At 41.1% G+C, this 25,982-nt stretch overlaps 1 protein-coding gene across 3 annotated transcripts in view; it reads right to left on the reverse strand.

Moving 5' to 3' along the window:
• KIF16B (kinesin family member 16B) overlaps positions 1 to 25,982 on the reverse strand; it is a 291,552-nt gene that overhangs the window by 26,161 nt on the left and 239,409 nt on the right. For 2 of the 3 annotated variants that reach the window (XM_005860579.2, XM_014535046.1), the window contains one exon: positions 7,341 to 7,424. The exons of the other annotated variant lie outside the window; for it this stretch is intronic. In XM_005860579.2, coding sequence (XP_005860641.1) covers positions 7,341 to 7,424 — 84 coding nt within the window. The remainder of the gene's footprint in view (positions 1 to 7,340; positions 7,425 to 25,982) is intronic. 3 annotated transcript variants of the gene reach the window in all.

A 25,982-nucleotide genomic window follows, 5' to 3' on the forward strand; every position in this document is an offset into this window, starting at 1 on the left:
GGGCCTCTAGTTGTTATATAAGAAAGTGATTATAACCTTGTGCCCTGCGATCTTGAGTTCTAGGAAGTTTTTTTTGTCAATTATTTTACATTTTCTATATAGACAATCATGTAACCTGCAAACAAGACAGTTTTAATTCTTCCTTATCAATCAGTATACCTTTTATTTCTTCTTCTTGTCTTACTGCATTAATTAGGACTTTAAATGTTTAATTTTAAAAGTATACTCCAGTATAGTATGTATGGTTTCTCATGTAATTCCAACAACTGTACACAGTAGGTATTATTTCTGTCATTTAATAAGTAAAGAGCTGAAGTTTAGGGAGGGAAGCAACTTGCTAAGGTGACACATACACTGGTGTATCATAGAGTGGGGTTCACACTCAGGTCTCACTCTAGAACCTTCCGCATTGGTCCAGTCTTACACCGAGTTTCCTGTCTCCTTCCCAATGTTAGCCAGGGGACCACAGCATTTTCAGCCCCTCTGACTCCATGAAGCAATAAGATGGGACAGCCCCCAAATTACAGTTCAGTCTTCTCTAACTTTCCTGCAGTCACATGACTTCTTTAGCAAGTGCTTTGCTACTGACACTGGTGATTATGGAGTGATCCCTGGTAAGACAAATAACCAGATAATGAAGGGGGAGGGGGGGCATAAATGAGGAAGTAAATGTTGGCTTCTTTCTGTGAAGTATTTCTTGAAGCTCTGACTGTTTGCCTGATCCCTGCTAAGATAAATAACCAGATAACGGGGGGAGGGGGGCCATAAATGAGGAAGTACATGTTGGCTCCTTTCTGTGAAGTATTTCTTGAAGCTCTGACTGTTTGCTAATGGTTCTACCATTACGCATTTTGTAATATCAGCAGAGAGTAGATACGATGTTAAATTAAGCATAGAATTGCTAGATATCTTTCATACAGCCAAATGAATGAAAAAACGCAAAGATCTTTACTTCCTGAAATTAACTTTGAAACTGAAAGGGCTCAACTTATAAAATGTCTAAATCAAATGATTCTATTGTTGGAAATTTAAGGTTTGAAAGTGATATAAAACTAAAGTAGAATGAGACACTTGTTAATCAGAAAAGCTAGACTGTATGTGTTACAGGCACCCAAGCCAGAAAAATGAGCTCTGGCTGTGGGGTGGGGGTGGGAGTGGGAGATGTGGTAGAGACATGTCAACACTGACACCCTCTACTAATACCTGCATTTGTTAGATGAGGCATTTGAACTATCGATACTTTATTTTGAAAACAACTCTTCATTTCATCTTTTTCATTGTCCCCATGATAAAGAATGATATCTATAGACGCTGGGCTTCCCTTTATTGTAAGAAAAGGGAAAAAGAGCAGCCAGGGCTGCACTGGTGCTCCCAGCTCAGCCACAGTGTCCTCCTGCACCCTTAAACGATTTCAAAGAAGCATGATAAAAACAAACAAACAAAAATAAAGAAGACCACAGAATAATCAAGTCTGAACACAGACAAAACATGAACACTGAACAAACAATGAATATAATCAAATATCTCTCCATCCTGGCTAATGTGACTGCTACTCTTTAAAAATGAATCATAGTGTTAACCTCACTCTGCTCTTTCTGCCTTCTATATAAGAATCATTAAAACACTCAGCCTTAGAATTAGCCAAACAGCCAGTCCCGAACAAAACCCCACTTCCTTGCACTCTTCCCAACATCACGAAAACAAGCCCAAATCCTATCATGACTTTTTGTAAGACCTTCTTACTGAGATGTCCCTCTGCTTCCCATGGTATGTGGTTCTCCCTTAGTCCCGTGAGTCGATAAACCTAACACTCTTTAAAAACGGTGTATTTGTGGGGGGTCTTTGCTGAAAGCCATGGCCATGTTTCTATTTTTCCCCAGGGGAGTTGGGGGCTCCATAGTAGACAGTCTTGCAGTCAATGACCTGGGATACATGCAAAGAGAATTAACAGGCTGTGAATCGTAAATGAGGAGAAATTATGCTCACTTCATGACGATCCTGTGCCTCTGATCTTTGTTACCATGAACAAAAGCTCGACCTTGCTAAAACTGCCAGGAAGCGTTTCTACTTTTCAGATTCTAGTTTTACAGGTTGACTAAAGGCTGGTCTTAGAACAAGAGATTCCTGGTATCTTCCAGAAGTCACCATGAATAAGAATACTCATGCGTTATGTCTTTGCCCCCCAAAACTGATATGCCCAACTGAGAAGCACATTGTTACACTTTGTGTGGCTGGTGGATGGTGCCCTCACTCTTCCTTGGCTCCCGAAGCTCCCTCACTGCTGTCATCACACCCACCATTCCCAGGTCTCCACTATCACCACCTTACCACCTACCATTTTTGAGTGATTTTCTCTGTACCAGATTCCATGTTATGCACCTGATCTTACTGAAAACTCAGGTCAACTCTAGAAGGTGGTGGTGTAACTGATGCTCATTTTACAAGTAAGGAAACTGAAGCAGAGACAGTAAATAATTGCAAAGGAGCAGAAACAGAATTCAAGACCAGAATGCTCTGCTCCAAGGCCCAAACTCTTGGCTATCACATCACTTTTTACCATTTTTAACAATGCTTTAGCTCATGAGATGAAAATGGAAAAGAAGCCTGGCCAGTGTGGCTCAGTGGTTGAATGTTAACCCATGAACCGAGAGGTCCCTGGTTCAATTCCTGGGCACATGCCCAGGTTTTGGGCTCAATCACCAGTAGGGGCATGCAGGAGGCAGCCAATTGATGTTTCTCTCTTGTTGGTGTTTCCATCTCTCTATCCCTCTTTCTTTAAAAAAATCAATAAAAAACTTTTTAAAAAAGAAAAAAGAAAATGGGAAAGAAAAAAAAAAGTGGCCTAGGGTTGCAGTGTGTTCTAGTACTTTCAAGAAAACTTCCTAGAAATTTTTTAGTTAGAAATTCAGATAGGAAATAAATTTGCATAGAAATAATGTGACACCAAGCATAAAGATATGCTTTAAAAATAAACAAAGCCATAAGCAATTGAGATTCAGAACCTCGAATGAGCCATGAAGTGAATATTTAAAAATCAACAATGATAACAAAGATGTTTCTTTAAACAAAAATGATATGACTGTAATGAAAGGCCATCCCTTCAGCCACAACCAGTTAAAAGGTAGGAGACAGGATGTGGTGCTGCTCCAGTTTCTTCAGTTCTAGTAGTAGATGCTGCTTGGCCCAGAAGAGGTGCTCAATGGTTGCTGATGAATGAACAGTATTTAAAAATCAATAATCAGTGTTCGCTTAGGCAGCACATATACTAAATTGGAACGATACAGAGAAGAGAGATTTGCATGGCCCCTGTGTAAGGCTGTCCAGCAAATCCTGTGACGAGTTCCACATTTAAAAAAAAAAAAAGAATCAATAATCAGGCAATGGCTCCTGGGTAACACTGAATGGTGATAATGCTGGAAGAGGATGTTTTCTCAAAAGAAGGAGCATTTCTTTGCGGGAAGACCCAACTGCATTTCACACTTAGAGTGTGCTGATGAGTAAGAGAAGGGGCTTGCTTTGCAAGACACCCTGGTATGACCCGAGGCTTTGCCACTTACAACCTATACGACCTTCCTTACCCTCCCCAAGACTTAATTTCCTCACCTGTAAAATGGAGATAATACAACTCACCTCAGGAGCCAGTTGGGAGGAGCAAATGACATGTCACATGACATGATTTGCTCATGCCTGGCACTGAGGGACCACCTAGTAAATGTGAGATGGTAGCAGTATTAAGTGGAAGCATATGAAATTGCCAATATGCTGCCATTTTGACATACACTGATAGTTTCTTACGGTTCCACTTAATTAATAGTAATGGTATCTGTCACCAAATACGGTAAAAAGCACCTTTCTGCTCAAAATAACTCATGAGGCAGAGTCTGATGTATTCTTTTCCTGTTACCTCCACAGCCTCATCTGCTGACCTCTGTCTTCCGGGCTGTTGTCTGGGTTACAAGAAAGGCTGTCACACCTGGGGAGTGTGGCTGTCAAGGTCCACTGACTGCCCGGCGGCAGGATGTGCCCGTGACCTGCACACTTGCAGTGAATGGCTCAGCAGGCCATGTTGGCAGCCAGAGGAAGATCCGACCACATTAGAAAGCTTCAAAGACTCTATGGCATGAATCTTTGATTTGAGCATGAGAAGTAAATCAATAACAGGCCAGATTCTGGAATAACTGGCTCCAGGTATAAAGTTGGCCCAATAACTTTGGGTGGAGCTGATGCCAGTTAATCCAATCTGTGCTCCTTCTTTTACATCATGTTCTCACTCCTCCTGCCTTTTATGGTGCAATAGTTTAATGCTCTAGGCCAGGGGTCCTCAAACTACGGCCCGCGGGCCACATGCAAATACAAATATTGTATTTGTTCCCGTTTTGTTTTTTTACTTCAAAATAAGATATGTGCAGTGCAATGCTATAGGCCTTGTGTCCCCACACTGCTACCAGCACCTCTGCCATGCCACATATACAAGTAATATTCTTCTCTCTAAGGCAAGAAAATTAATCTCCACAATATCTAATGACGTGGCAAGTTCTGCTACTACCCATCATTTTTACAAGTCATTATTTTAACAGATTTAATTTATTTAACTTGAAAAGTGCAAACATGGTGTGTGTCTTTAATGTGGAAACATTTTATACTTTTTGGTGATAAGCTCAAACACAAGGTCAAAATCTTGGAAATATTTTAATAGCAAAGAAGATTAAAAACCCGAATGCTTGCTTAAAACACTGCTTTATACAGGTGACTCAAGGTGAGGAGGCTTATAACGTTGCACTTCTGGATTTTAAAAATTGCCAGGTAATTCCTTTTGAGCACACTACCTAGACTGCTGTGTACCAGTGCAAATGTGTTCTAATAAAATCCACATTTCTGTACGTGTTTATGTATTAAACCTCTAGATAATATCATTTAGGAATTTAAACATACGTTCTTAGAGGAAAAGCAATGTCTCATTTATGTATATTCCATATAACATATAGTACTGTCTTCAGCATTAAGTAGGAATTAAATAAACATACTATGAATTAAATCAAATAGAAAGTTCAAGAAAAGTAATTTTGTTAATTTTCACATAAAAATGCACTGAAACAGTGATTTCCAATGTTAGCTTACAAAAAAGAAAAGAAAAGAACAACAGCAGGAAATTAATTCAAGAACTTCAGATCAATTTTCCATTAAAGTGAAGCTGAATTATGCTTTCTCCTTGAAAATAACCATAGCCCAACTGGTATGGCTCAGTGGTTGAGCATCTACCTATGAACCAGGAGGTCACAGTTCAATTCCCAATCAGGGCACATGCCCAGGTTGTGGGATCGGTCCCTAGTGGGGGCATGCAGGAGGCAGCTAATCAATGGTTCTCTCTCATCATTGATATTTCTATCTCTCTCTCCCTCTCCCTTCCTCTCTGAAATCAATAAGAATATATTTTTAAAAAATAAACATAATATGCTAAGGTTTAACTTTCAAACTTTCATGAAATACATTTAATTTAAAATGTGTCTATTTCTACGAGTTGTGAGATCCATTCGATAAAGGCTAATACCACAGGTAAATAATAGTTACAGGTTACAGAGGGACCTGTACCGGTAGAGACATTAACATAGAACTCTGTCCATCAACTGCTGATGGCTTAGTATTTAAGTAGGAAATACTAGGAGAACAAAGGAGGTATCAGGAATGAAAGATGGCCCTGAACTTTGCTCTGACTCCAGAAGGTGTAATGGAAGGAGAAAAGTCACTGCAAGCTATGCTCACAGAAGCACAGCACAAAAAATGCCCACACTATGGTGGCACAGCTGGGTACCATGCGAATTTCATGGAGCCCCGAGTAGCTAGGAACGACAGTCTCTTTGCTGTTGTTTATAAACTTGTTTTATATGCCATCATTCTTCTTATGTTCACTAAAAACAAGTCTAGATCACTGAGGCAGGTAAGGGCTAGGTAGGGAGAATCATCACTAGGTCTACTGTTACTTTTAAATTTCTTGGATGATACAATAAACCTTGAAGAGAACTTGATCAAACAGGCTCACCATGATAATCGTTCCCTGGAAGGCAAATTCTTCAGTTGGATAATAGGGTCAGGCCACCTCATGGGATGACTTTAGAAGCCTGCAATGCCCCACCCAGAGCTCAGCCTCAGTCGTTCCTGGACCCCTTCAAACGTGTAACTCTATGGCTTAACTCAAGTGCCTGCCTGTGAGCATGGCCACACCCTGAAACTCATCCTTTCTCAGAGCAGCTCAGTATAGAGGATCTCAAAACTCTAAGATGCCCCTCATGGACTGCAATCTCCTAGTCCTCAAGGTCTCCATGTTCCCCACTCGCCCCATTCGCTCTCACTGGAATCTGCAGCCTCTGGAAGTTTCCCCAGTCCTTGGCTCACTGGCATTAGGTACACCCCCCTGGGCAACCATTTCAAACTGGCTGCCACTGGGAATGAGAATAATACCTAATTTTTATGTGGCACTTTACAATTCAAAAGGACTCTCTTGGGCCTTCTCTTATTTATCTGCAATAGGTCTTTTCATTATTCTTCTTAAGGAAGTAGCAAAGGGGACTTTAAGACACCCTCTGACAGCTTGTGGACACATTGTACTGAGCTCTTTGTAACCTTACTATCTTGTCTCAATGGCTCACAGTGGCAAGAGAATAGCCAACGACCTAGGACTGCCTGTGACTATGCCTCAGCACACACTCAGTGCATTAGCATCCAGTCCCAAGCGAGTAAGCAACTCTATCCTGAAAAGAAATACATACCATATAAACCACATAAAGCTGTCCAGTGTGTGTACTGGCAGTGAGACCATCAGAAAACAAGTTGTCTTGAACCAAAGTTCTACATGTAGCTGGCTCAAAAGACTAAGTTAAAATAAAGCAAAAACCTAACCATGACTAAAATAGGTATGTGTCTTTTTGCTTCCAACTATCTTGAAAAAGTAATGATGCAATACTATCTTCAGTTAATTAATTCCAGGGCTGTTTTTTTTTGTTTGTTTTTTTTTGCAGCAAACTTCATACCCTCAACTTGTATTACATACCATCTGTCTATAGTGAATATTTAGTTCTCACCCACAACCTGCTTTCTAACCCTTGCAATACAAGTATCTCCTTAAAAACCAGAAAAACGTTCTGCTAGACCATAGGGGGATAAGGGTTTATGTTTTAAATAAACTGATATCATTAGTTTATAATCTGCTGCTGCCATCTTCTGTGTCAATGAAGCAGCACCTTCACACTCACGAACAAGGTAATTGTGTTTAACAGGAATAATGCTCACTGGTCAATCAGAGGGAACATTTTCTACACAGAGAAGGAAAAGCTTCATTCTGTTACCTCTAAGTGACTCCGCCTCTCAGCAATCACACGTTCGTCCTTGTTTCCAAATAGTTTCTTTGGAGGGAATTCAAGGGTAGCAAGCTGAAATACATAGTTTACAAGAGATGCATTAATATCACACTTGTGATCTCTGGGCCATTATTAACCTACCACTTGGAATGTCTATTATGGGGTGAAAAGATGGGAGGCCCTGCCTTGCTTTGCCACTAGTCGTCTGTGTGGCCTAAGCAGATGAGGCAAGCTTCCACAGCGGTCAGATGAGAAGGCAGGACCAGGGGGACTACAAGGAAGGACAGATATAAGTCTCAATGTTTTGTCTCAGACAACATTAGATAGTCTCTTTGCCAGATGGTGTTTCACAATTTTTATTTTTAAAACATACATTTGTGTGTTTTTTTCCTTCTATTATACTAGTATTCAATTATTTTTGTGTTGTGATGAGTTTTACAAGAGATGCATTAATATCACACTTGTGATCCCTGGGCCATTATTAACCTACCACTTGGAATGTCTACTATGGGGTGAAAAGATGGGAGGCCCTGCCTTGCTTTGCCACTAATCGTCTGTGTGGCCTAAGCAGATCAGGCAAGCTTCCACAGCGGTCAGACGAGAAGGCAGGACCAGGGGGACTCCAAGAAAGGACAGACATGAGTCTCAATGTTTTGTCTCAGACAACATTAGTCTCTTTGCCAGATGGTGTTTCACCATTTTTATTTTTAAAACGTACATTTGTAGGGTTTTTTCCCTTCCATTATACTAGTATTCAATTATTTTTGTGTTGTGATGAGAACTGGGAAACTCAGCTTGCACACTACCTGAACATTTTGTGCAATAGTTCTTGGACCACTGCTAAGGGTTCTTAAACATTCCATGCTGTCTTTTTTTTTCAACTATGACTGCAAATGAAGACTGCCCCTGTGAAAAGGGGACTTCTCTTTGAATCTTTTCACCTCGCTTCCTAAAGAATAAAGTTGAGGACTTGTTTTAGCTAAGTCTTATAATTTCATAGTTATTTTCCTTATGCTTTTCTCCTTGATGGCATAAAAATCATAATAAAAAGATAAGTTTTATTTTAGATTCTGAGACGAGAAAAACTCTATAATCTGGTAAAAATAAGACTAGTCAGTGTTGCTTTGGTTTAATGAAGGCTAAGCAACATAACTGTTGGTGTTCATGGAATTCACCATTTCTTTCCTTCCTCACCTTATGAGGTTCAGACAAATTGAGAGTCCAATGAAGCATTATTTAAAAAAAAATCAATAACCTTTCTCCCACAATATAGATCCAAAGTATGCCATAAAATTCCTATTTTATACATATGCAAATCCCCTAGTTGGTTGAAATTTATATTGCCACAGCAGGAGTTAAAACTTAAGAACTAGCATTTATACATACAGTACTTCAAAAATTTAGTATTAAAGTAGCATATACATATAGCAAAATGCACATATCCTACGTGAACAACTTGGTGAATTTTCAACATCTCAATATACTAATGGAGAAACAGAACATACCTAGCACCACAGGAACCCCTACAGGCTCCCTTCCAATGTTCCCTCCCATCCTCTACAAAGGTTGAGTGATTTCCAACAGGTTGGTTTAGTTTTACCTATTTTTGAATTTCATGTATATGATGCCATCAAATTAACCTAGTTATTATTTAACAGGAAAGGAGGAAAGGGAAGACCAGAAAAACGCATGCCTAGTAAAGGTCTGAGTGAACTGGGAGGGTGCCTTCCTGTCAATCACACCGAAAGCTGAAAGCAAGTCAGTGGCCACGATGGGTATGAACACTGCAAGTTTTCCAAACCTGAATATGTAAACTTCCAAACAACGGACGCTCCCTCCTGGGACTCCCGTGGCTGGGGGATGCTCTCTCTTGTGCCCACATGGCGTAGGGCCTGCATGCTGAACCACACCTGGCCGCAACGTGGACAGGAGGTCTGGGCACTGGCCCGTTTCTGGCTCTGCTGAACTCCCAGCTGCACCTTTTCCAGGATTAAGGTGCAGGGTCTCTGGAAGCTGAGAAATGTAACTCCACACCAATAAAATCTCCCACATCCCATCCTTCTATGGGGGCTTCTGAAAATGCTTATTTCAGCAGCACTCCAAGAACCTCCACCTCATTCCAAACTCTTGTCTGTGAAATCAGCCCATTAATTTCTCCGGCATCAGTACCATACAGCATGAACTGCCTACATCGCTCTACCTCATGGGTGTGAGATCCATCCATGTTGTGACGAGTTGCCATAGTTTGCTCATTCTGTGGTTGCATAGTATTCCATCTTGTGAATATTCCACCATTTGTTTGTTCATTCTCTTGTTATTGAGCTTTTGGTCAGTTTCCAGGTTTTAGCTATTAGCTATTACTTGGATTCAGTAATGAATGAATTGTGCTACTATAAACAATTTCCTTTAAGTTTTCTAATGAACATATACCTTTAGCAGTAAAAGTGCTGGGTCGCATGGCATGCACGTGTTTGTATCTGAAATTATCAAGTGGTTTTCCAAAGCGGTTTTACTAAGGGACCTCCCACCAGCAATGACTGAGAGACCCAGTTGCTCCAGATCCCCCCCTACACTTGGCACTGTGGTCTTTTTCCTTTTAGTAATTCTGGGGTATGCGGTGATTTCTATGGTGGTTCTAATTTGCTTTGCTCTAAGGACTAAAGATATCGAGCATCTTTTCACATGCTCATTGACCAACTGGTTGGTCATTTTAGGGAAGTGTCTGTTCAACTCTTGCCCGTTTTTTATTCAGCAATCTATCTTTTTCTTATTAAGAGTAATTCTCCCTTTCACTCTGTTCAAAGTATCTTTGATTACATTATAGTCCCCTTTTAATGTTACCTGAAGTCAGGCAGGTGTTTGTTTCCTTCTTACTCTAGGGCTCTTTCTACCAAAGCAGAGAAACCTTGGGCAGTGTGGTTTATAGTGCCTCCTACCCTTTCTCACCAATGCTGCAATTGTGTTCCTGACATTCAACTTTAAAACCAGTGGGAGGTAATGTGAAAGACTATGGATCCTGAGGTAAAACAGACCCCGTTTGAATCTTGGATTGACTGCTAACTAGCTAACTACCTCTGTTTCTCTGAGCCTGAGTATTTATTTTCTGCTGAAGAAAAAGGCAGACAATAATACTAAACTTCACCAGGTTTCTGTGAAGATTTAGTTGAAGCAATGCCAAATGGGCCTAAGCTACTCGTATTATTTGTTAGAGATCTGGTAAGAAAGCAGCATGCCACCTTTTCTCACACCCTCTTCCCATCCCTGGACTGGTGATGTGACTTCAAGGAGCAGAGTTTTCTGGAACCCTGGCCTCACTGGCACAAACACACTCCCCGTATGTTGCAGCTCAGAGAAGTCAGGCACACCAGAGCTAGTCTTTGGGCTTCATCCAGGCTCAATTTCATCTTGTACAAATGTTCCCTCCGCCCCCCGCCCCCCAATGAAGTGACGCTGAACGCTTGGCAAGCGTGCTTTCACAGTTGGTTGTTTTGTAATTTTCTTATGTGGCTGGTGAGGTGATGTGGTTTCTGTTGGGGGAAATGCGTAGTCACTCGCCTGCTCAATCAGAAATGGTGCACTAACAGGACTTCGGGAAGCTGAACTGGGTGGGGACCAAGCATTTAAATATCCTCGTAGTCAGTGGTCCATCCTGAGATGGAGGCTAACATTTTATGCTATTAATATCCCCCTCCCCTGTGAAATAACTATTTATAAATTATGTATAATACTGTTGTTCAGATTTTAGGAAGAAAAGGGCAACTTTAGATAACTTTTAGGCACATGATCACAGGACTCCAATATTCAACCATCTAACTTTAGAGGTGAACACAGGTCCAGAGTCAAATGACTTAGAAAGGTTCAAAGTCACGGATAGGATGGTAGACTCCAGACGAGGAATCAGAACTCTAGGTTTTTTTGTAATAACGCTGTAAAAGATGTATACAGTACACGGAAGGGCCCTTTCTAATGGAAGCCCTTAGGATCTAGGATTCAGATAAAAGAAAGTAACCCCTCCTTAAGTGTATGAAACAAACAAATAAACAAAAAATGATGCATCATTGCTAGGCAGTGATCAACAGTTCCAACAAGAGCTATCAATGGAACTTCCCTGAGGACCCGAACCCTATAAAGTGACAGGGTCAGCAATGGCAGTGGGAATGACAGAAAAGGGGATGGGTCTGGAGGCAGGCTCTCAGAAGTCCATCTTGGGACATTTAAGGTTAGTTATTCCTACCACCTTATCCCTCTCATAATAAAACTGAAGGAGAATGGTGGATTTCCTTACATGTGGTTGGAGGGCTGGAGGGAGGGAGGAAAAAAATGAGAGCAGAAGTTCTATGTGATTCACGATAGAAACGCATGCTGTTGGGTCCACATCCCATTGGTGGAGGTAGGACACCAACAAACTAAAGTAGAAAGGCAAGACCTCAAGGCAACACAGAAAAAGAAATACGGCCTCCTATAAAGTAATTATATCAGAAACAGCTATCCAACTCTCCTTTTCTGGCATAATGGAAACGGCCTCCATTTCTCCCTTTTAGAGACTCTTAACAGTGCTGTTCTGCCTTACTATCTATAAGACTGTAGGCTGAACTGAATGAAATTTCCAATTTTGTAAGTTAAAAATGGCTGAATATCAGCAATTTCATCTGGTTAAACCTTGTATAAAACTTTGTCATTTTTAAGCAACCACTATGACAAAGGTACATTTCTACCTGTTTTACCTGCCAAGTGTAAATATTATCATTTGACAAATCATCAGTTGGTTTATAAATAAGCCAATATTTGTTCAAAAGAATATTTCTTAGAAAGCACTAAAAATAATAAAAATTGAAACACCTTAAATTAAAGATATATATGACATATGAAATAGTTGGGGAGCTGGTAATGCACAAGAAGCCATTTAGGGACTAATAGTTATTGACATAGAACGTGTAGTCACACTAGGCCATCGGAATCAGCCCATCTTCCAGAAGGAAAAGACCACCACGGTCTTGACCTGGAATAGAGAAAAGAGGGCAGGAGCTGCTGCTCCCTTCTTGGAATAGTAATATTATAAAGATTCTCAGGAGAGTTTGGAAACCTGACGGAGAAAAGAGGCCTGAACTTTTTCTCTCCACAGTGCAAAGCAACTGCTTCATTTATTTTAAAACAGACAGCAGAGCAATCCTCTGTAAGTTTCATTTCTAGATTGTGAATAATTTAAACTGTCAAACTATTTTAAAAATTGGACAATTTACCAAGGTTGGAAGAACTACTGGTCAGGACAAATAATGTGCCTGGAAAGTAAAAAACAAAACAAAACAAAACAAAAAAACCCTCTTCCATTTTGCTTAAAGTGTTCCTGTCTGAAAAGCACTATTTCCAACAAATTAAGAATACAAGAGGCGCACAGAGAGGGTGATTCAGAACTGTCCCTAACTTCTCCACGCAGGCCCTCCTTACATCAACATCTTTTGTTTATTTGTTTGGTTGCTTTCTCTCAAGTTAAACAGAAATTTGAAAATCAAGCATATTACCTGGTTATTTTCATTTGTTCTCAAGTTCTTTCTATTAACAAATTTTCACTTTTGTGGCCTCATTTTTTAATCTAGCAGATGGTGGAGATTGGATTTCCATGAGAAGTATTGTCAGGACAGTAAATCGAAATCTGTGGGTGGAAAATAGACTCCTCTTTGATTTCCTTTGTAACCTCTGACAAAGGAGATACAGTGCCCTACATTTCTAAAAATTAATGTTCCTGAAGTTCTGTATTCCTCACAATAAGTAAATTCTAAAGGGACTGAGGTAAATATTTCTGATTCACATAAAAGTTATCAAGATTCTTGGATTCAGTAATGAGAGAAAAATAATTTTCTTTCTTTCAATGACATTTCATTTTCATAAAGAGCAAGTGCCATATTTCCCAACTTTTGTGGAGAGAATCCCATGTTGAAAAGTGTGATTGCAACAAAATAATCTTTCTCCAAACTGTAAAAACTTGATGGAACAGCTCTGGTTAAAGACGGTGGAGCTTTCTTTGCTCCCTTCATCTCCTTTAAAAGCACCAAAACAACACAAGAGATGAAAAGCAAAGGAAACACTGTCTCCAAACTGGGAAACTGCCAGGCAGTGCCCAGGGAAAGCAACGAAGAGAGGGATGAGATGGAGGGCTTCTGAGAGCCTCACCCTCCTCACCTCTAGACCACAGCACCGTGAGCTGTTCACCACATTCAGCATGCAAACTCTTAGACCTTCCACTAGCTGTAATTAAAGGGATGAAATCTGGGGACAAGGATAATGCAGGGGACACCTGAGCGAAGAGAAAGGCAGGAGGAAGGAGGGTGTAGGAGGAAGAACCCAGAGAAGTTCAGAGTGATAGAGGGAGAAAAGGCCAAAGGGTGAGTATTTGCCTTTATGGTCATAGGCAGTGGTCGGTCCTACAGCCCTTCCAACCACCAAAAAATAAGAGAGAATGTGTCTTAAAATGAAGAAAAAAATATGGGTGGAAAAATTTCAGAAAAATTCTGGCAAAAGTCGAGGCATGTAGCAGCTTGCTGACTTTCTCCACACCAGTATCTATCCTTTCCTTGGCCCCATGATACACTGGTGTTTTCTCCCAATAATTAGTCCACTTCACTTAAAGATGAAAAATAATTAGAAGCAACCAAATCTGGAACTTCAGTAAAAAGGGTGGGGTGAGGAGAGTTGAATGAAACATAAGTAAAAGGCAGAAAAAGAACATACACCACAAGGATTGGTCAAAGAGAGTCAGAAATAATTCAGACAAGAAATTATTCAGAGTCTTATAGGAACCACAAAAAGCATCTCTAAAAAGAAGCCAAGAGGAAAAAGTGATGCACAGGTTGAAAGAAGAGAACACCAGGGGAAAAGGGGTAGGAAAGTGGGTTAGCGCTTAGAGAAATGGCTGACTCTAGGACTGGGACAAGGAACATCTAATCTAATAATAGACAAACATAGTAATTGACCATACCTCTGCTACGCTTCCCATTGGCTAATCAGCAGGATATGCAAATTAACCCAACCAAGATGGCGGCCGGAGCCCAGCTCTGAGCTCCACTCTAAGCAACAAAGTTGCAATTATAGAAGCTAAACAAACCCCAGATACCTGCTTTCAGCAGGCCCTGGCCTCGGAGGTGGAGCGGCAACAAAGTTTCAATTACAGAAGGTAAATAAATCCCAGAATAAAAAAAAAAGAAAAAAAGGAGAGGCTGGGAGCTTCCGTCACTGGCTTGGCCAGCCTGAAAACAGCCTTCAGCCCCTCATCCAGACTGGCCAGGCACCCCAGTGGGGACCCCCACCCTAAATGGGGTGCGGGCAGCCTGAAAATAGCCATCAGCCTCTCATCCAGGCTGGCCAGGCACCCCAGTGGGGACCCCCACCCTCTTATGGGCACTGCATGGTCTGGTCAGTTCCTCAGGATGCCACCTTTAGTCACAGTTTTCCGCAGTCACAAAATCCAAATCTCAAATCTCCCGGCGCCAGCAAACCCGAGGAATTCCTTTCCCCGGTCAGGGGCTGTGTCTGTCCCAAGAGACGCGGCTGCCTGCCATGCGGTCTCCCTCCGACCCTCTGGGCTCAGGTCTGGCAAACTTTCCTGCCCAGATCCCTGGTTTTTAACCTTTCCAGGGGAGCTCTGCCCTTCCCGGCTGCAAACCGTCTCACCAGCTGAGTAAATTCGCCAATTCGGGGTGGGTGTTATTAGTTTCAGCTGCTTACTCCGTTTGCTCCGGGACAAGACCTGGGACGCGTCTGCCTATATCGCCGCCATCTTGCTTCTCTCTCGGCCTCATTTTTTAATCTAGCAGATGGTGGAGATTGGATTTCCATGAGAAGTATTGTCAGGACAGTAAATCGAAATCTGTGGGTGGAAAATAGACTCCTCTTTGATTTCCTTTGTAACCTCTGACAAAGGAGATACAGTGCCCTACATTTCTAAAAATTAATGTTCCTGAAGTTCTGTATTCCTCACAATAAGTAAATTCTAAAGGGACTGAGGTAAATATTTCTGATTCACATAAAAGTTATCAAGATTCTTGGATTCAGTAATGAGAGAAAAATAATTTTCTTTCTTTCAATGACATTTCATTTTCATAAAGAGCAAGTGCCATATTTCCCAACTTTTGTGGAGAGAATCCCATGTTGAAAAGTGTGATTGCAACAAAATAATCTTTCTCCAAACTGTAAAAACTTGATGGAACAGCTCTGGTTAAAGACGGTGGAGCTTTCTTTGCTCCCTTCATCTCCTTTAAAAGCACCAAAACAACACAAGAGATGAAAAGCAAAGGAAACACTGTCTCCAAACTGGGAAACTGCCAGGCAGTGCCCAGGGAAAGCAACGAAGAGAGGGATGAGATGGAGGGCTTCTGAGAGCCTCACCCTCCTCACCTCTAGACCACAGCACCGTGAGCTGTTCACCACATTCAGCATGCAAACTCTTAGACCTTCCACTAGCTGTAATTAAAGGGATGAAATCTGGGGACAAGGATAATGCAGGGGACACCTGAGCGAAGAGAAAGGCAGGAGGAAGGAGGGTGTAGGAGGAAGAACCCAGAGAAGTTCAGAGTGATAGAGGGAGAAAAGGCCAAAGGGTGAGTATTTGCCTTTATGGTCATAGGCAGTGGTCGGTCCTACAGCCCTTCCAACCACCAAAAAATAAGAGAGAATGTGTCTTAAAATGAAGAAAAAAATATGGGTGGAAAAATTTCAGAAAAATTCTGGCAAAAGTCGAGGCATGTAGCAGCTTGCTGACTTTCTCCACTCCAGTATCTATCCTTTCCTTGGCCCCATGATACACTGGTGTTTTCTCCCAATAATTAGTCCACTTCACTTAAAGATGAAAAATAATTAGAAGCAACCAAATCTGGAACTTCAGTAAAAAGGGTGGGGTGAGGAGAGTTGAATGAAACATAAGTAAAAGGCAGAAAAAGAACATACACCACAAGGATTGGTCAAAGAGAGTCAGAAATAATTCAGACAAGAAATTATTCAGAGTCTTATAGGAACCACAAAAAGCATCTCTAAAAAGAAGCCAAGAGGAAAAAGTGATGCACAGGTTGAAAGAAGAGAACACCAGGGGAAAAGGGGTAGGAAAGTGAGTTAGCGCTTAGAGAAATGGCTGACTCTAGGACTGGGACAAGGAACATCTAATCTAATAATAGACAAACATAGTAATTGACCATACCTCTGCTACGCTTCCCATTGGCTAATCAGCAGGATATGCAAATTAACCCAACCAAGATGGCGGCCGGAGCCCAGCTCTGAGCTCCACTCTAAGCAACAAAGTTGCAATTATAGAAGCTAAACAAACCCCAGATACCTGCTTTCAGCAGGCCCTGGCCTCGGAGGTGGAGCGGCAACAAAGTTTCAATTACAGAAGGTAAATAAATCCCAGAATAAAAAAAAAAGAAAAAAAGGAGAGGCTGGGAGCTTCCGTCACTGGCTTGGCCAGCCTGAAAACAGCCTTCAGCCCCTCATCCAGACTGGCCAGGCACCCCAGTGGGGACCCCCACCCTAAATGGGGTGCGGGCAGCCTGAAAATAGCCATCAGCCTCTCATCCAGGCTGGCCAGGCACCCCAGTGGGGACCCCCACCCTGAAGGGGGTGTGACCAGCTGCAAACAGCCATCAGCCCCTCACCCAGGCTGGTCAGGCACCCCAGCGGGACCCCCACCCTGATCCGGGACACCCTTCAGGGCAAACCAGCCGGCCCCCACCCGTGCACCAGGCCTCTATCCTATATAGTAAAAGGGTAATATGCAAACTGACCCTAACAGCAGAAAGACTGGGAATGACTGGTCACTATGACACACACTGACCACCAGGGGGCAGACGTTCAATGCAGGAGCTGCCCTCTGGTTGTCAGTGAGCTCCCACATGGAGGAGCTCTGCTTGGCCACAAGTCAGGCTGATGGCTGCCAGTACAGCAGTGGTGGTGGGAGCCTCTCCTGCCTCCTCAGCAACGCTAAGGATGTCCGACTGCAGCTTAGGTCTGCTCCCCGCTGGCAAGTGGACATCCCCCGAGGGTTGCCGGGCTGCCAGAGGGATGTCTGATTGCCATCTTAGGCCCAATCCCCCGAGGAGCAGGCCTAAGTCAGCAGGTGGTCATCCCCCGAGGGGTCCCAGACTGCGAGAGGGCACAGGCCGGGCTGAGGGGACCCCCCCCCCAGTGCACAAATTTTTGTGCACCGGGCCTCTAGTCCTATATAATAAACGCGTAATATGCAAATAAACCGAACAGCAGAATGAACAGTTGCTATGACGTGCACTGACCACCAGGGGGCAGACACTTGGCTAGAAGCCCAGATGATGACTGGTGAGCGCAGCGGTGGTGGCGGGAGCCCCGGACTTCGAGAGGGATGTCTGACTGCCGGCTTAGGCTGGGGGAGCGGGCCTAAGCCAGCAAGTGGACATCCTCGAGGGGTCGCTGAGGGACACCCCTCCCCCAGTACACAAATCTCGTGCACTGGGCCTCTAGTATAAAATAAGCTGAAGCATCTGTGGTGCCAGCAATAAGAGGGGCTCAAACCAAAAGCACTTGGGAGTGTTAGAAGGAACACACGTGACAACTGAAAGAGTTCCTAATGGCCAAGCTGTAAGTTAAAAAAAATAATCATAATAATGGCTTATAACCCAAAGCATAATAATTGGATAAACAATTGAATAAATAAAGAAATGGGGAAAAACAGACAAGCCTCCCTTGTAGAAAAATTCCAAAATATTTATGACACTTCACCCTCAAGGAAGTAGCACATACGTCCCCCATTACTAAAATGTGTGCTGTGCACAGTGACTTCCTCCAAAGAGCACAGTATAGAAAGGGGGAAACCGAGTACATTTCCCGGAGAGAAAGCTGAGCCAGGTGATCAAGGTCAGTGTAGACAGTGATAAGTTGTACTGATATGACAGCACATGTATCCTTTATGTGATGTGATGAGAATGGCACTTTATTTACCTCTCTGGTTTTTAGATTAGATTATAGCTCTAATCTAACCCTGAGGAACACAACAGACAAGTCCCAATCAGGGACATTCCATAAAACATCTGACCAGCCCTTCTCAAAACTGTCAAAGTCATCAAAAACAAGGAAAGCATCAGAAACTGTCCCAGGCAAGAGGAGCCTAAGGAGACATAATGACTAAATGTAATGTGATATCCTGGGTGGGATCCTAAAAAATATAGTTAATAATATAGTTAAAAATATACTTAATCCCTTCACCTTTTGCACCTAGTCCACCAACCCCCTTCCCTTCTGGCAAAGTTAATAATAATGTTATCAATATCGGTTTCAGTAATGTAGCAATCATTGTGACAAATGTCCTATACGAATGTCAGTTGTTAACAATAGGGGAAACTGCGTATGGGGTATAAGAAAACTCACTGAGCAAACTTCACATTTTTTTTCTGTAAATTTATAACTATTCAAAAAGAACTTCTGGTTTCTGATCTGATACTTAAGGAGCTTAGAAGCCATTATTCCTGTCATGACAAAAGAAAAAAGAAAAAAAAAAAGCGCTGAACAAACTAAAAATCAACAACTCTTCCTAGCTCATCAGAGAATTGAGGCCACGAGGCAAACTACTGTCCCAAAATCGGAGAGGCAGACAGGCAGAGACAGAAAATCACAGCTCAGCGGCCTAGAAGCCCAAGTTGGAGCCAGTATTGGAAGAAAGACTTTAAACTGTAATCGGTGAATTGCTGGAGGCTCAATGCAGATTAGTATGAGAGGTAAGAGCTGGGGCGAGGGGAGCATTGGAGGGGTGGTCTCCATGCTTTCATGAGTTTCACCTCCAGGAGTCCCATCAGATTCTGACAGTGAAGATGGGAGGAAAATCCCCTCAGGTCTGGCAGGAGAAGAAAGTAACCATTTGAAAATACACCCAGAATTCTCTGTTTTCCTTAACAATGCCTGCCCTTAAGGGAAACTCTTTAAACCAAAATCTAACCACCTTTGTTTATCAAAGCCTAACGGAGCCAGGGGAAGTTCACTGCCCCACTCAGGCTCAGGAAAAGACTGGGATACTATCACAGGCCTATGGAGCACCTCTCCGCCCGCACACCTCCCCACCATATCACTAGGGCTCCTGTAAAACAACAGGGGCTACAGCTAAAAGGACAGCAAGCCTCAGACTCTATTGAAGAAATCTCTAGGAAACAGACTCAGACACAGAGAACAGACCGATGGTCGCCAGAAGGGAAGGGGGTTGGTGGGCTAGGTGCAAAAGGTGAAGGGATTAAGAAGTACAAATCGGCAGTTACAAAAACATCATAAGGACGTAAAGTGCAGCATAGGAAATATAGTCAATAACATTGCAATAACTATGTACAGTGCCAGGTGGATACTGGAAATATCGGGGGGGGGGGGGGGGGGAACACTCTGTACAGTATATGATTGTGTAATCACTATACTGTGCACCTGAAATTAATACAAAGTAATACTGAATGTAAACTGTAATTAAAAAATTAAAATGTAAAAAAGCAGTCTAGGAAAACCCAAAACAACAGAGGAAACCAAAACAAGGGCACTAGAGGAAATTTCAGCCTCTGACACCATACCTACAGCAAATGGCACACACATCCGTATTCTAGTAGTTAGAATACCTCAATTCCTTTCCCCCACTACCTCATGTCCAGCTTCCAGCATAAATCACAAGGCATGGTGAAAAACAAAATAATACTATCTGAAACTATTCTAAAACAAACAAAATTGATTGAAAAAAGAAAAATTAGTTAGCCACCACCACACTCTCCATCCCTTCCCTGCCACTCCCCTCAACTTGCTAAAAACACCACGAAGAAACAAAAACAGTATTGGAATACAAGTAGAATGAACACAAGAACACAGATTACATGTAGTGTAGAGAAATTAAGAATGCAAAATGAAATGTGCGTAGGGAAAGAAAATATGACACTAAAAGACATTTATATCTAACCACAGTGTCTTTCGAGTATGCAGGCCACAAACAGACATTCTCAAGCAGGTAAAACCATCAAGGTACATTTTTCAAAAATATCCTGGAGGACCAAAACCAACCAAGAGACAGCGCAATATAAAGATCTCGAGAAGAAGAAACCATAGTAACGTAAATACTGCCTCTATTTAAACCCACAACTAAAATGGAATTATGTCTAATTTATGTCTAAAAGAATGTGAATGTTATATATCTTGACAATATCAAAATAATAATATAATTTTAAAAATTTGGGATATGGGAGTAAGTAAAGTGTGCTAATGTTATCTCTGTTAAGAGAGTCAATTGGGCATTTATTAAAACACAACTGATAATTTGTAAAATGAAAACTAGCTACTTACATTAATGTTTTATAATTTTTTTCATATATTTTAGATATCTTGATACAGATTGTGGTGAAGAAACATTTAATTTGAAGTTCAGCAATTTCTTTAGTTTTACTATATTTTCTTCCACTTCTGTTATGTTCAAGTAAAATTAAATACGTCTGTAATGAAAAATGGTGTATCTAGAATGAACACCATATTATAAAGCTGTTTCGTTCTTTCTATTCTTTTTCTTATAATTTTTTTATCAATCCACATATCTATCCTTTTATCTGTGCCTATTCACTTAAGAACTTACAATAATGTCCATTAAATGGTAACATTGATTGTATTAGAGAACCATTTGGGGTAATCTGTTGCTTTCTTCTTGAATTATGTGTAATTTTTATAAATGAGCATGTTCCATTTTTATAGAAATAATCAAAAGTGATTGCTCTTTTACAAATCTAATAAAACAGTAAAATTAATACCATGTCTTTTCATTTTGTTTTACTTACTTAAAAAAATATATATATATATATATATTATTGATTTCAGAGAGGAAGGAAGAGAGAAAGAGAGATCTAGAAACATCAATGATGAGAGAGAATCATTTATCGGCTGCCTCCTACATGCCCCCTATTGGGGATCGAGCCCACAACCCAGGCATGTACCCTGACTGGGAATTGAACCATGACATCCTGGTTCATGGGTCTATGCTCAATCACTGAGCAACACCGGCTGGGCGATGTCTTTTTATTTTAATCTTGTTCAAGATTATACAACCATCTCTTTGCTGAGCTGAGACTTGAAATGTGAACACATTTCAGCTCAGCAAAGAGATGGTTGTATAATCTTGAACAAGGAGTACAACCTTTCTAGTTTTGTCATTTGTTAAAATGAAGGACTTGAACTAAGATGTTTAAGTTTCCTTTCAGCTCTGAAATTCTGTAACTCGGGTACTGATGGCTAAAATCTCTCTATACTGAGTCAGAAGTAGCACTTTAGATACCATGAAGATATTTTATGTATCATCTCAGCTATATTGCTTTTGAGGAATGTACCTTATTTCCTGTAAAATCTTTATAGCATTCTTATTTGAAGCAAGGCAAAGATGTGTAGATGGAAACTAGAGCCCAGTATAATAATAAAACATTAACTTTCAAGAGGTTGTCGAATAGAAAAAGGACAGACACAAATGGGAATGCACTATGAGAAAACCCTTAAAATGATACCTTTTCCTGCTACCGCTATTATCTTTGCAGCAGGAGTGAGAAATGATGCAAAGATAGTTGAGCTCTTATGGGAAAATTGTACATTAAAATTAAAAATGATGACTTAGGTAAAATAAATTGGATATTTGTGGGAGACACGATAGGCCTAGCGAACACTGGAAAAAAATTTAATAATGGCCCATGGTCTACTTTGTATAATTTTGAAATCTGATTATGCAGAATGAAACACAGGAAACAAATAAGGATTAAAATAGCACTTTCTTTGGGGCCTAGAGAAACATAATGTCAAGCTTGTTCTGCAAATCGGTAAATAAAACACATTCTAAAAACAAAAGAAGTAAAATAAAAGTCTTTAGAAAAATATAATCAATAATTTTGGGGCTACTGATTTCCAATGAAATTTGTCTTTCTCCTTTTCAGTGCCTGTGAAGTCTAAAAACCCAGTTATTAACTTTGAGCATTTAACCAACAAGCCTCTAATTTTTAAGTTGATCTACATGAAGAATTATCAATAGAGGCAGATAAGAGAATAAGTAATTGCTTACTAGTATAACTAGCATAGGCATTTTACAGACTCATTTGTGAAACTCGGCTTTGGGAAAATGAAAGTATTGAGTATCCATCCATTCATCCATCAAGTTAGTTAGCTTTATGCATATTAGAAGTACAGTCAGCATTCTCTGCTGCTTTGCAATATTTCTTAATGATCTTAATGATCTCAGAGTGAAATTTCTATCTACAAGTTGGTTTTTCCTTTCCTGATTCCCAGTGAACTGATGCAGCCAAATTATCTTTTAAGAACCATCACACTTAAATCCTGACTTCAAAGTTGATTACATTATAAGATAGGTCAGCCAGTCTGCGGCCATCAAGAAGATAAACTAAATGTACTGGAAATGGTTGCTCCTATTAGCAGCCTTTCTCGCTTGGCCAAGTTCACTTTTTAGGTTAGACAGACCCCATAGTAAGTCCAGGTGGTCTCAGAGGCAATAGACAGCACAGGTTTAGATAAATGGCATTGTTATTCCTTTGGATATAAATAATGACAGCCCTCATATAGAAAAGAAATTAAAGTGAGCAATAAAAAGTCTTGCCTATTATTTATGATTGTATAACAATTAAACAACTAAAACTGGATTATAAATCACTGAAAGAAAACTGAGAACAACTAATAAAGTATGGAACCCTCACTAATAGAAACATTTAACCTCTGTAATCACCTGATATAAGTGAACTCTATTGTCATTCCTCATTTACTAGGTATTTGTGTTACTCATGTAATTCTTCACTACCTAACTAGTACCCAGTTTTTAAAGATTGGAAGGAAAAATCCTATATGGCACTCTAATTGGTCCAAGCCGCGCTAACCTGTCTTTTGCAAGTAGATGCACCTACATGATAATCAGCAACTTCTGAAACATCCACAACGTGCAGGTTTGTGGCTGTAAATTTCAGCCACTCCAGCTTTTGAGAAATGCAAATAATAAAAACTCATCAAAGGGCTGCCATAATTCTCACAGCTGACTGGATGGAAGCATTTCTAACTCCTCAAAATTAATAGCAGCTCCCAAGGCCTTATAAGAACAGCTGTCACTGAGAAATACACTCACAAACAAATAGGCAATTCGCCTCCAAGTTTGATTTGTTAGAGGCATGAAGCAGCAACTCTTCAGGACAACCTTGGTAGATTATTAAAGGAGCAACGAGCTACCTGTCCACCTCTGATATGGTAACGTGAGCATGCTACACAATATTTATGAACACCTGCTGCGTGCCTAGCCCAGAGATGGGCACACACTAGACCAGGGGTGGGCAAACTTTTTGACTCGAGGGCCACAATGGTTCTTAAACTGGACTGGAGGGCCGGAACAAAAGCATGGATGGAGTGTTTGTGTGAACTAATATAAATTCAAAGTAAACATCATTACATAAAAGGGTACGGTCTTTTTTTTTTTTAGTTTTATTCATTTCAAACGGGCCGGATCCGGCCCGCAGGCCGTAGTTTGCCCACGGCTGCACTAGACTCTCATTAAATAGTATCTGCTGAATGAGGGAGCAAAGCGGAATTCTTTGCTGGTGGTCCACGTGGAGCAGCCAGCAATTTATGACAAGGACACACGACCAACGGAAGCTGCTGTCCTGTTGCCACTGAAGTGCTAGAACTTGGAGTCATCCTAGGTATAAAACCACAGTTGGAAATGCAGTTAGGACTGCACTGACTTCATTATACTCAGTATAATGGTTGTCACGTCTCCACATAAAATCTCCCTCCTCCCCAAACCAGTGTTGATTTTATTTAGGCATGAGTCAGGGAAGACAGATTAGAGGATTTTCATATATGTCACAACGATATTTGAAAGTGACATTTCAGATCTGTGAGAATTAACATTGCATTTTTAAAGAATAAAAGCAGCTGAATTAATTCAAATGCTTGTATTTCCATCTCTTACTATGATGTTAACTGTCTCAGAGACGGAGATATCACAGGAACCTGTCATTGTCATGACATTCAAAAGAAGGAACCCCATTTCTAGTTACCATCCATGGGGTCTCACTATTCAGCAGATTGTTACAGGGAATATTTCCTCCTCTTTGGTCTCATTTGGAGCACTCTGAGGACTCTCCCTTCCTGAATGAAGTCGTGGAAAGGAATCTGGAGACATGAACCTTGTATATGCCCCAAGTCTTGATGTAACTGAATAAAACTCTCTCTGCGTATATGATTTCTCATGTTTGAAAGGAAAAACTGGACTGCCCATCTTTAAGTACTTACGTTTCATACTGTGCCAATGGTCCCACACCACTGCTATTGAAGTTTCCTTGCTGGCTGCAGAGGAAAGTCTGATACAGTCTGTTTCACAGTCTTTGGTGATCCAAGAGACAGATAATCGGTTTCCATTGTCTAGGTTTAAACTAGCCTGTCATTAATTCTGACAAGGTTATTTGTCACTGGAAATCACCGGTAGGCTTGGTGACACATAATAATGAAAAATTATCTGATGCCCCCAAGGTGGATGCAAATGAAATGATAGGCAGTGTCTTCACCAGTGGTCCAGAGAGCATCATTTTGAGGATGCTTTTGCTCCACGCTCTTGGGCCCCACATCAGCTGTGCTAAATCAGGATTTCCTAGTTTAGGGCCTGGGTCCACATATCTTAGAAAAGCTTCCCAGCTAATTCTGATGCATTTTGAGCTGCCACCCACCCTTAGAAACAGTGATTTAAATACTGCTTATCTATCAAGTGGAGAGAACGGTGTGACACAAATCAGTGAGATAGCTCGGCCTCTGATAACGAACCAGGTCGGGAAGCTGGCAGCAACCTAGTTTTGCCTACATAGTTGTTTGCTATTTAAAAATTCAAGCAGGCCAAGGGCTTGAAGCAGCGGAATTTATCTAAGGCTTACTGCATGTTCCCTGTGGCTATGGTTGGTAGCGTTATAATTTGGGTGGTGAGTAGATTTGCAATTTTTATATTAAATTTGGAATGCTGTTTACAAAACTGTTTCGAAAGCATTTCAGTGATGGATGGCATAAAGCTATCCAAGACAAACACAAGGCCAATGGCCAGTTTCTTTTCTTCCTCTTTTCTGGTGCTGCTTTGGGGAAATTACTTGGAAAAGAAAGAAGATGAGAAATGGTTCTATCAGCACGATCTGAAAGTCTCATATACAAATTAAATAACCTCTTGCCTAATCGTTTCCTTCAGTCTCACTGGTATTTACTGGGCACCCGGACATGCCAGATGGGAGAGAGAGGAGTTGCTCTCACACAGCAATCTTTCATGTTTCACCTGAAGGCTTTGAAAATATTTTCCCCAAGCTCTGCAGGAAGAAGCCCCCTGGGGATAGGCTGATGGAGGCTGATCCTATTTGAAACTCGGGGGCTCTCATGACACCATAACTAAGTTATGATACAGACAGGCAAGATGGCCTGTCCCACTAACTGATGCTCTCACTACACAGAGCCATTAAAAGTTCCCTTAGCATTTATTTTGTTTGTACATTTTAATACATAAAATATCCCATTTTCATGGTTCATCCTTTTGACTGTAGGCAGACCAACACAACAAACCTGCTTCAGAATCACTCTCAGCCAAGATTAAAAAAGGGTCCTCAGCGA

Source organism: Myotis brandtii, unplaced genomic scaffold (genome assembly GCF_000412655.1).
Source record: "Myotis brandtii unplaced genomic scaffold, ASM41265v1 scaffold137, whole genome shotgun sequence".
Classification (NCBI taxonomy): Eukaryota; Metazoa; Chordata; class Mammalia; order Chiroptera; family Vespertilionidae; genus Myotis; species Myotis brandtii.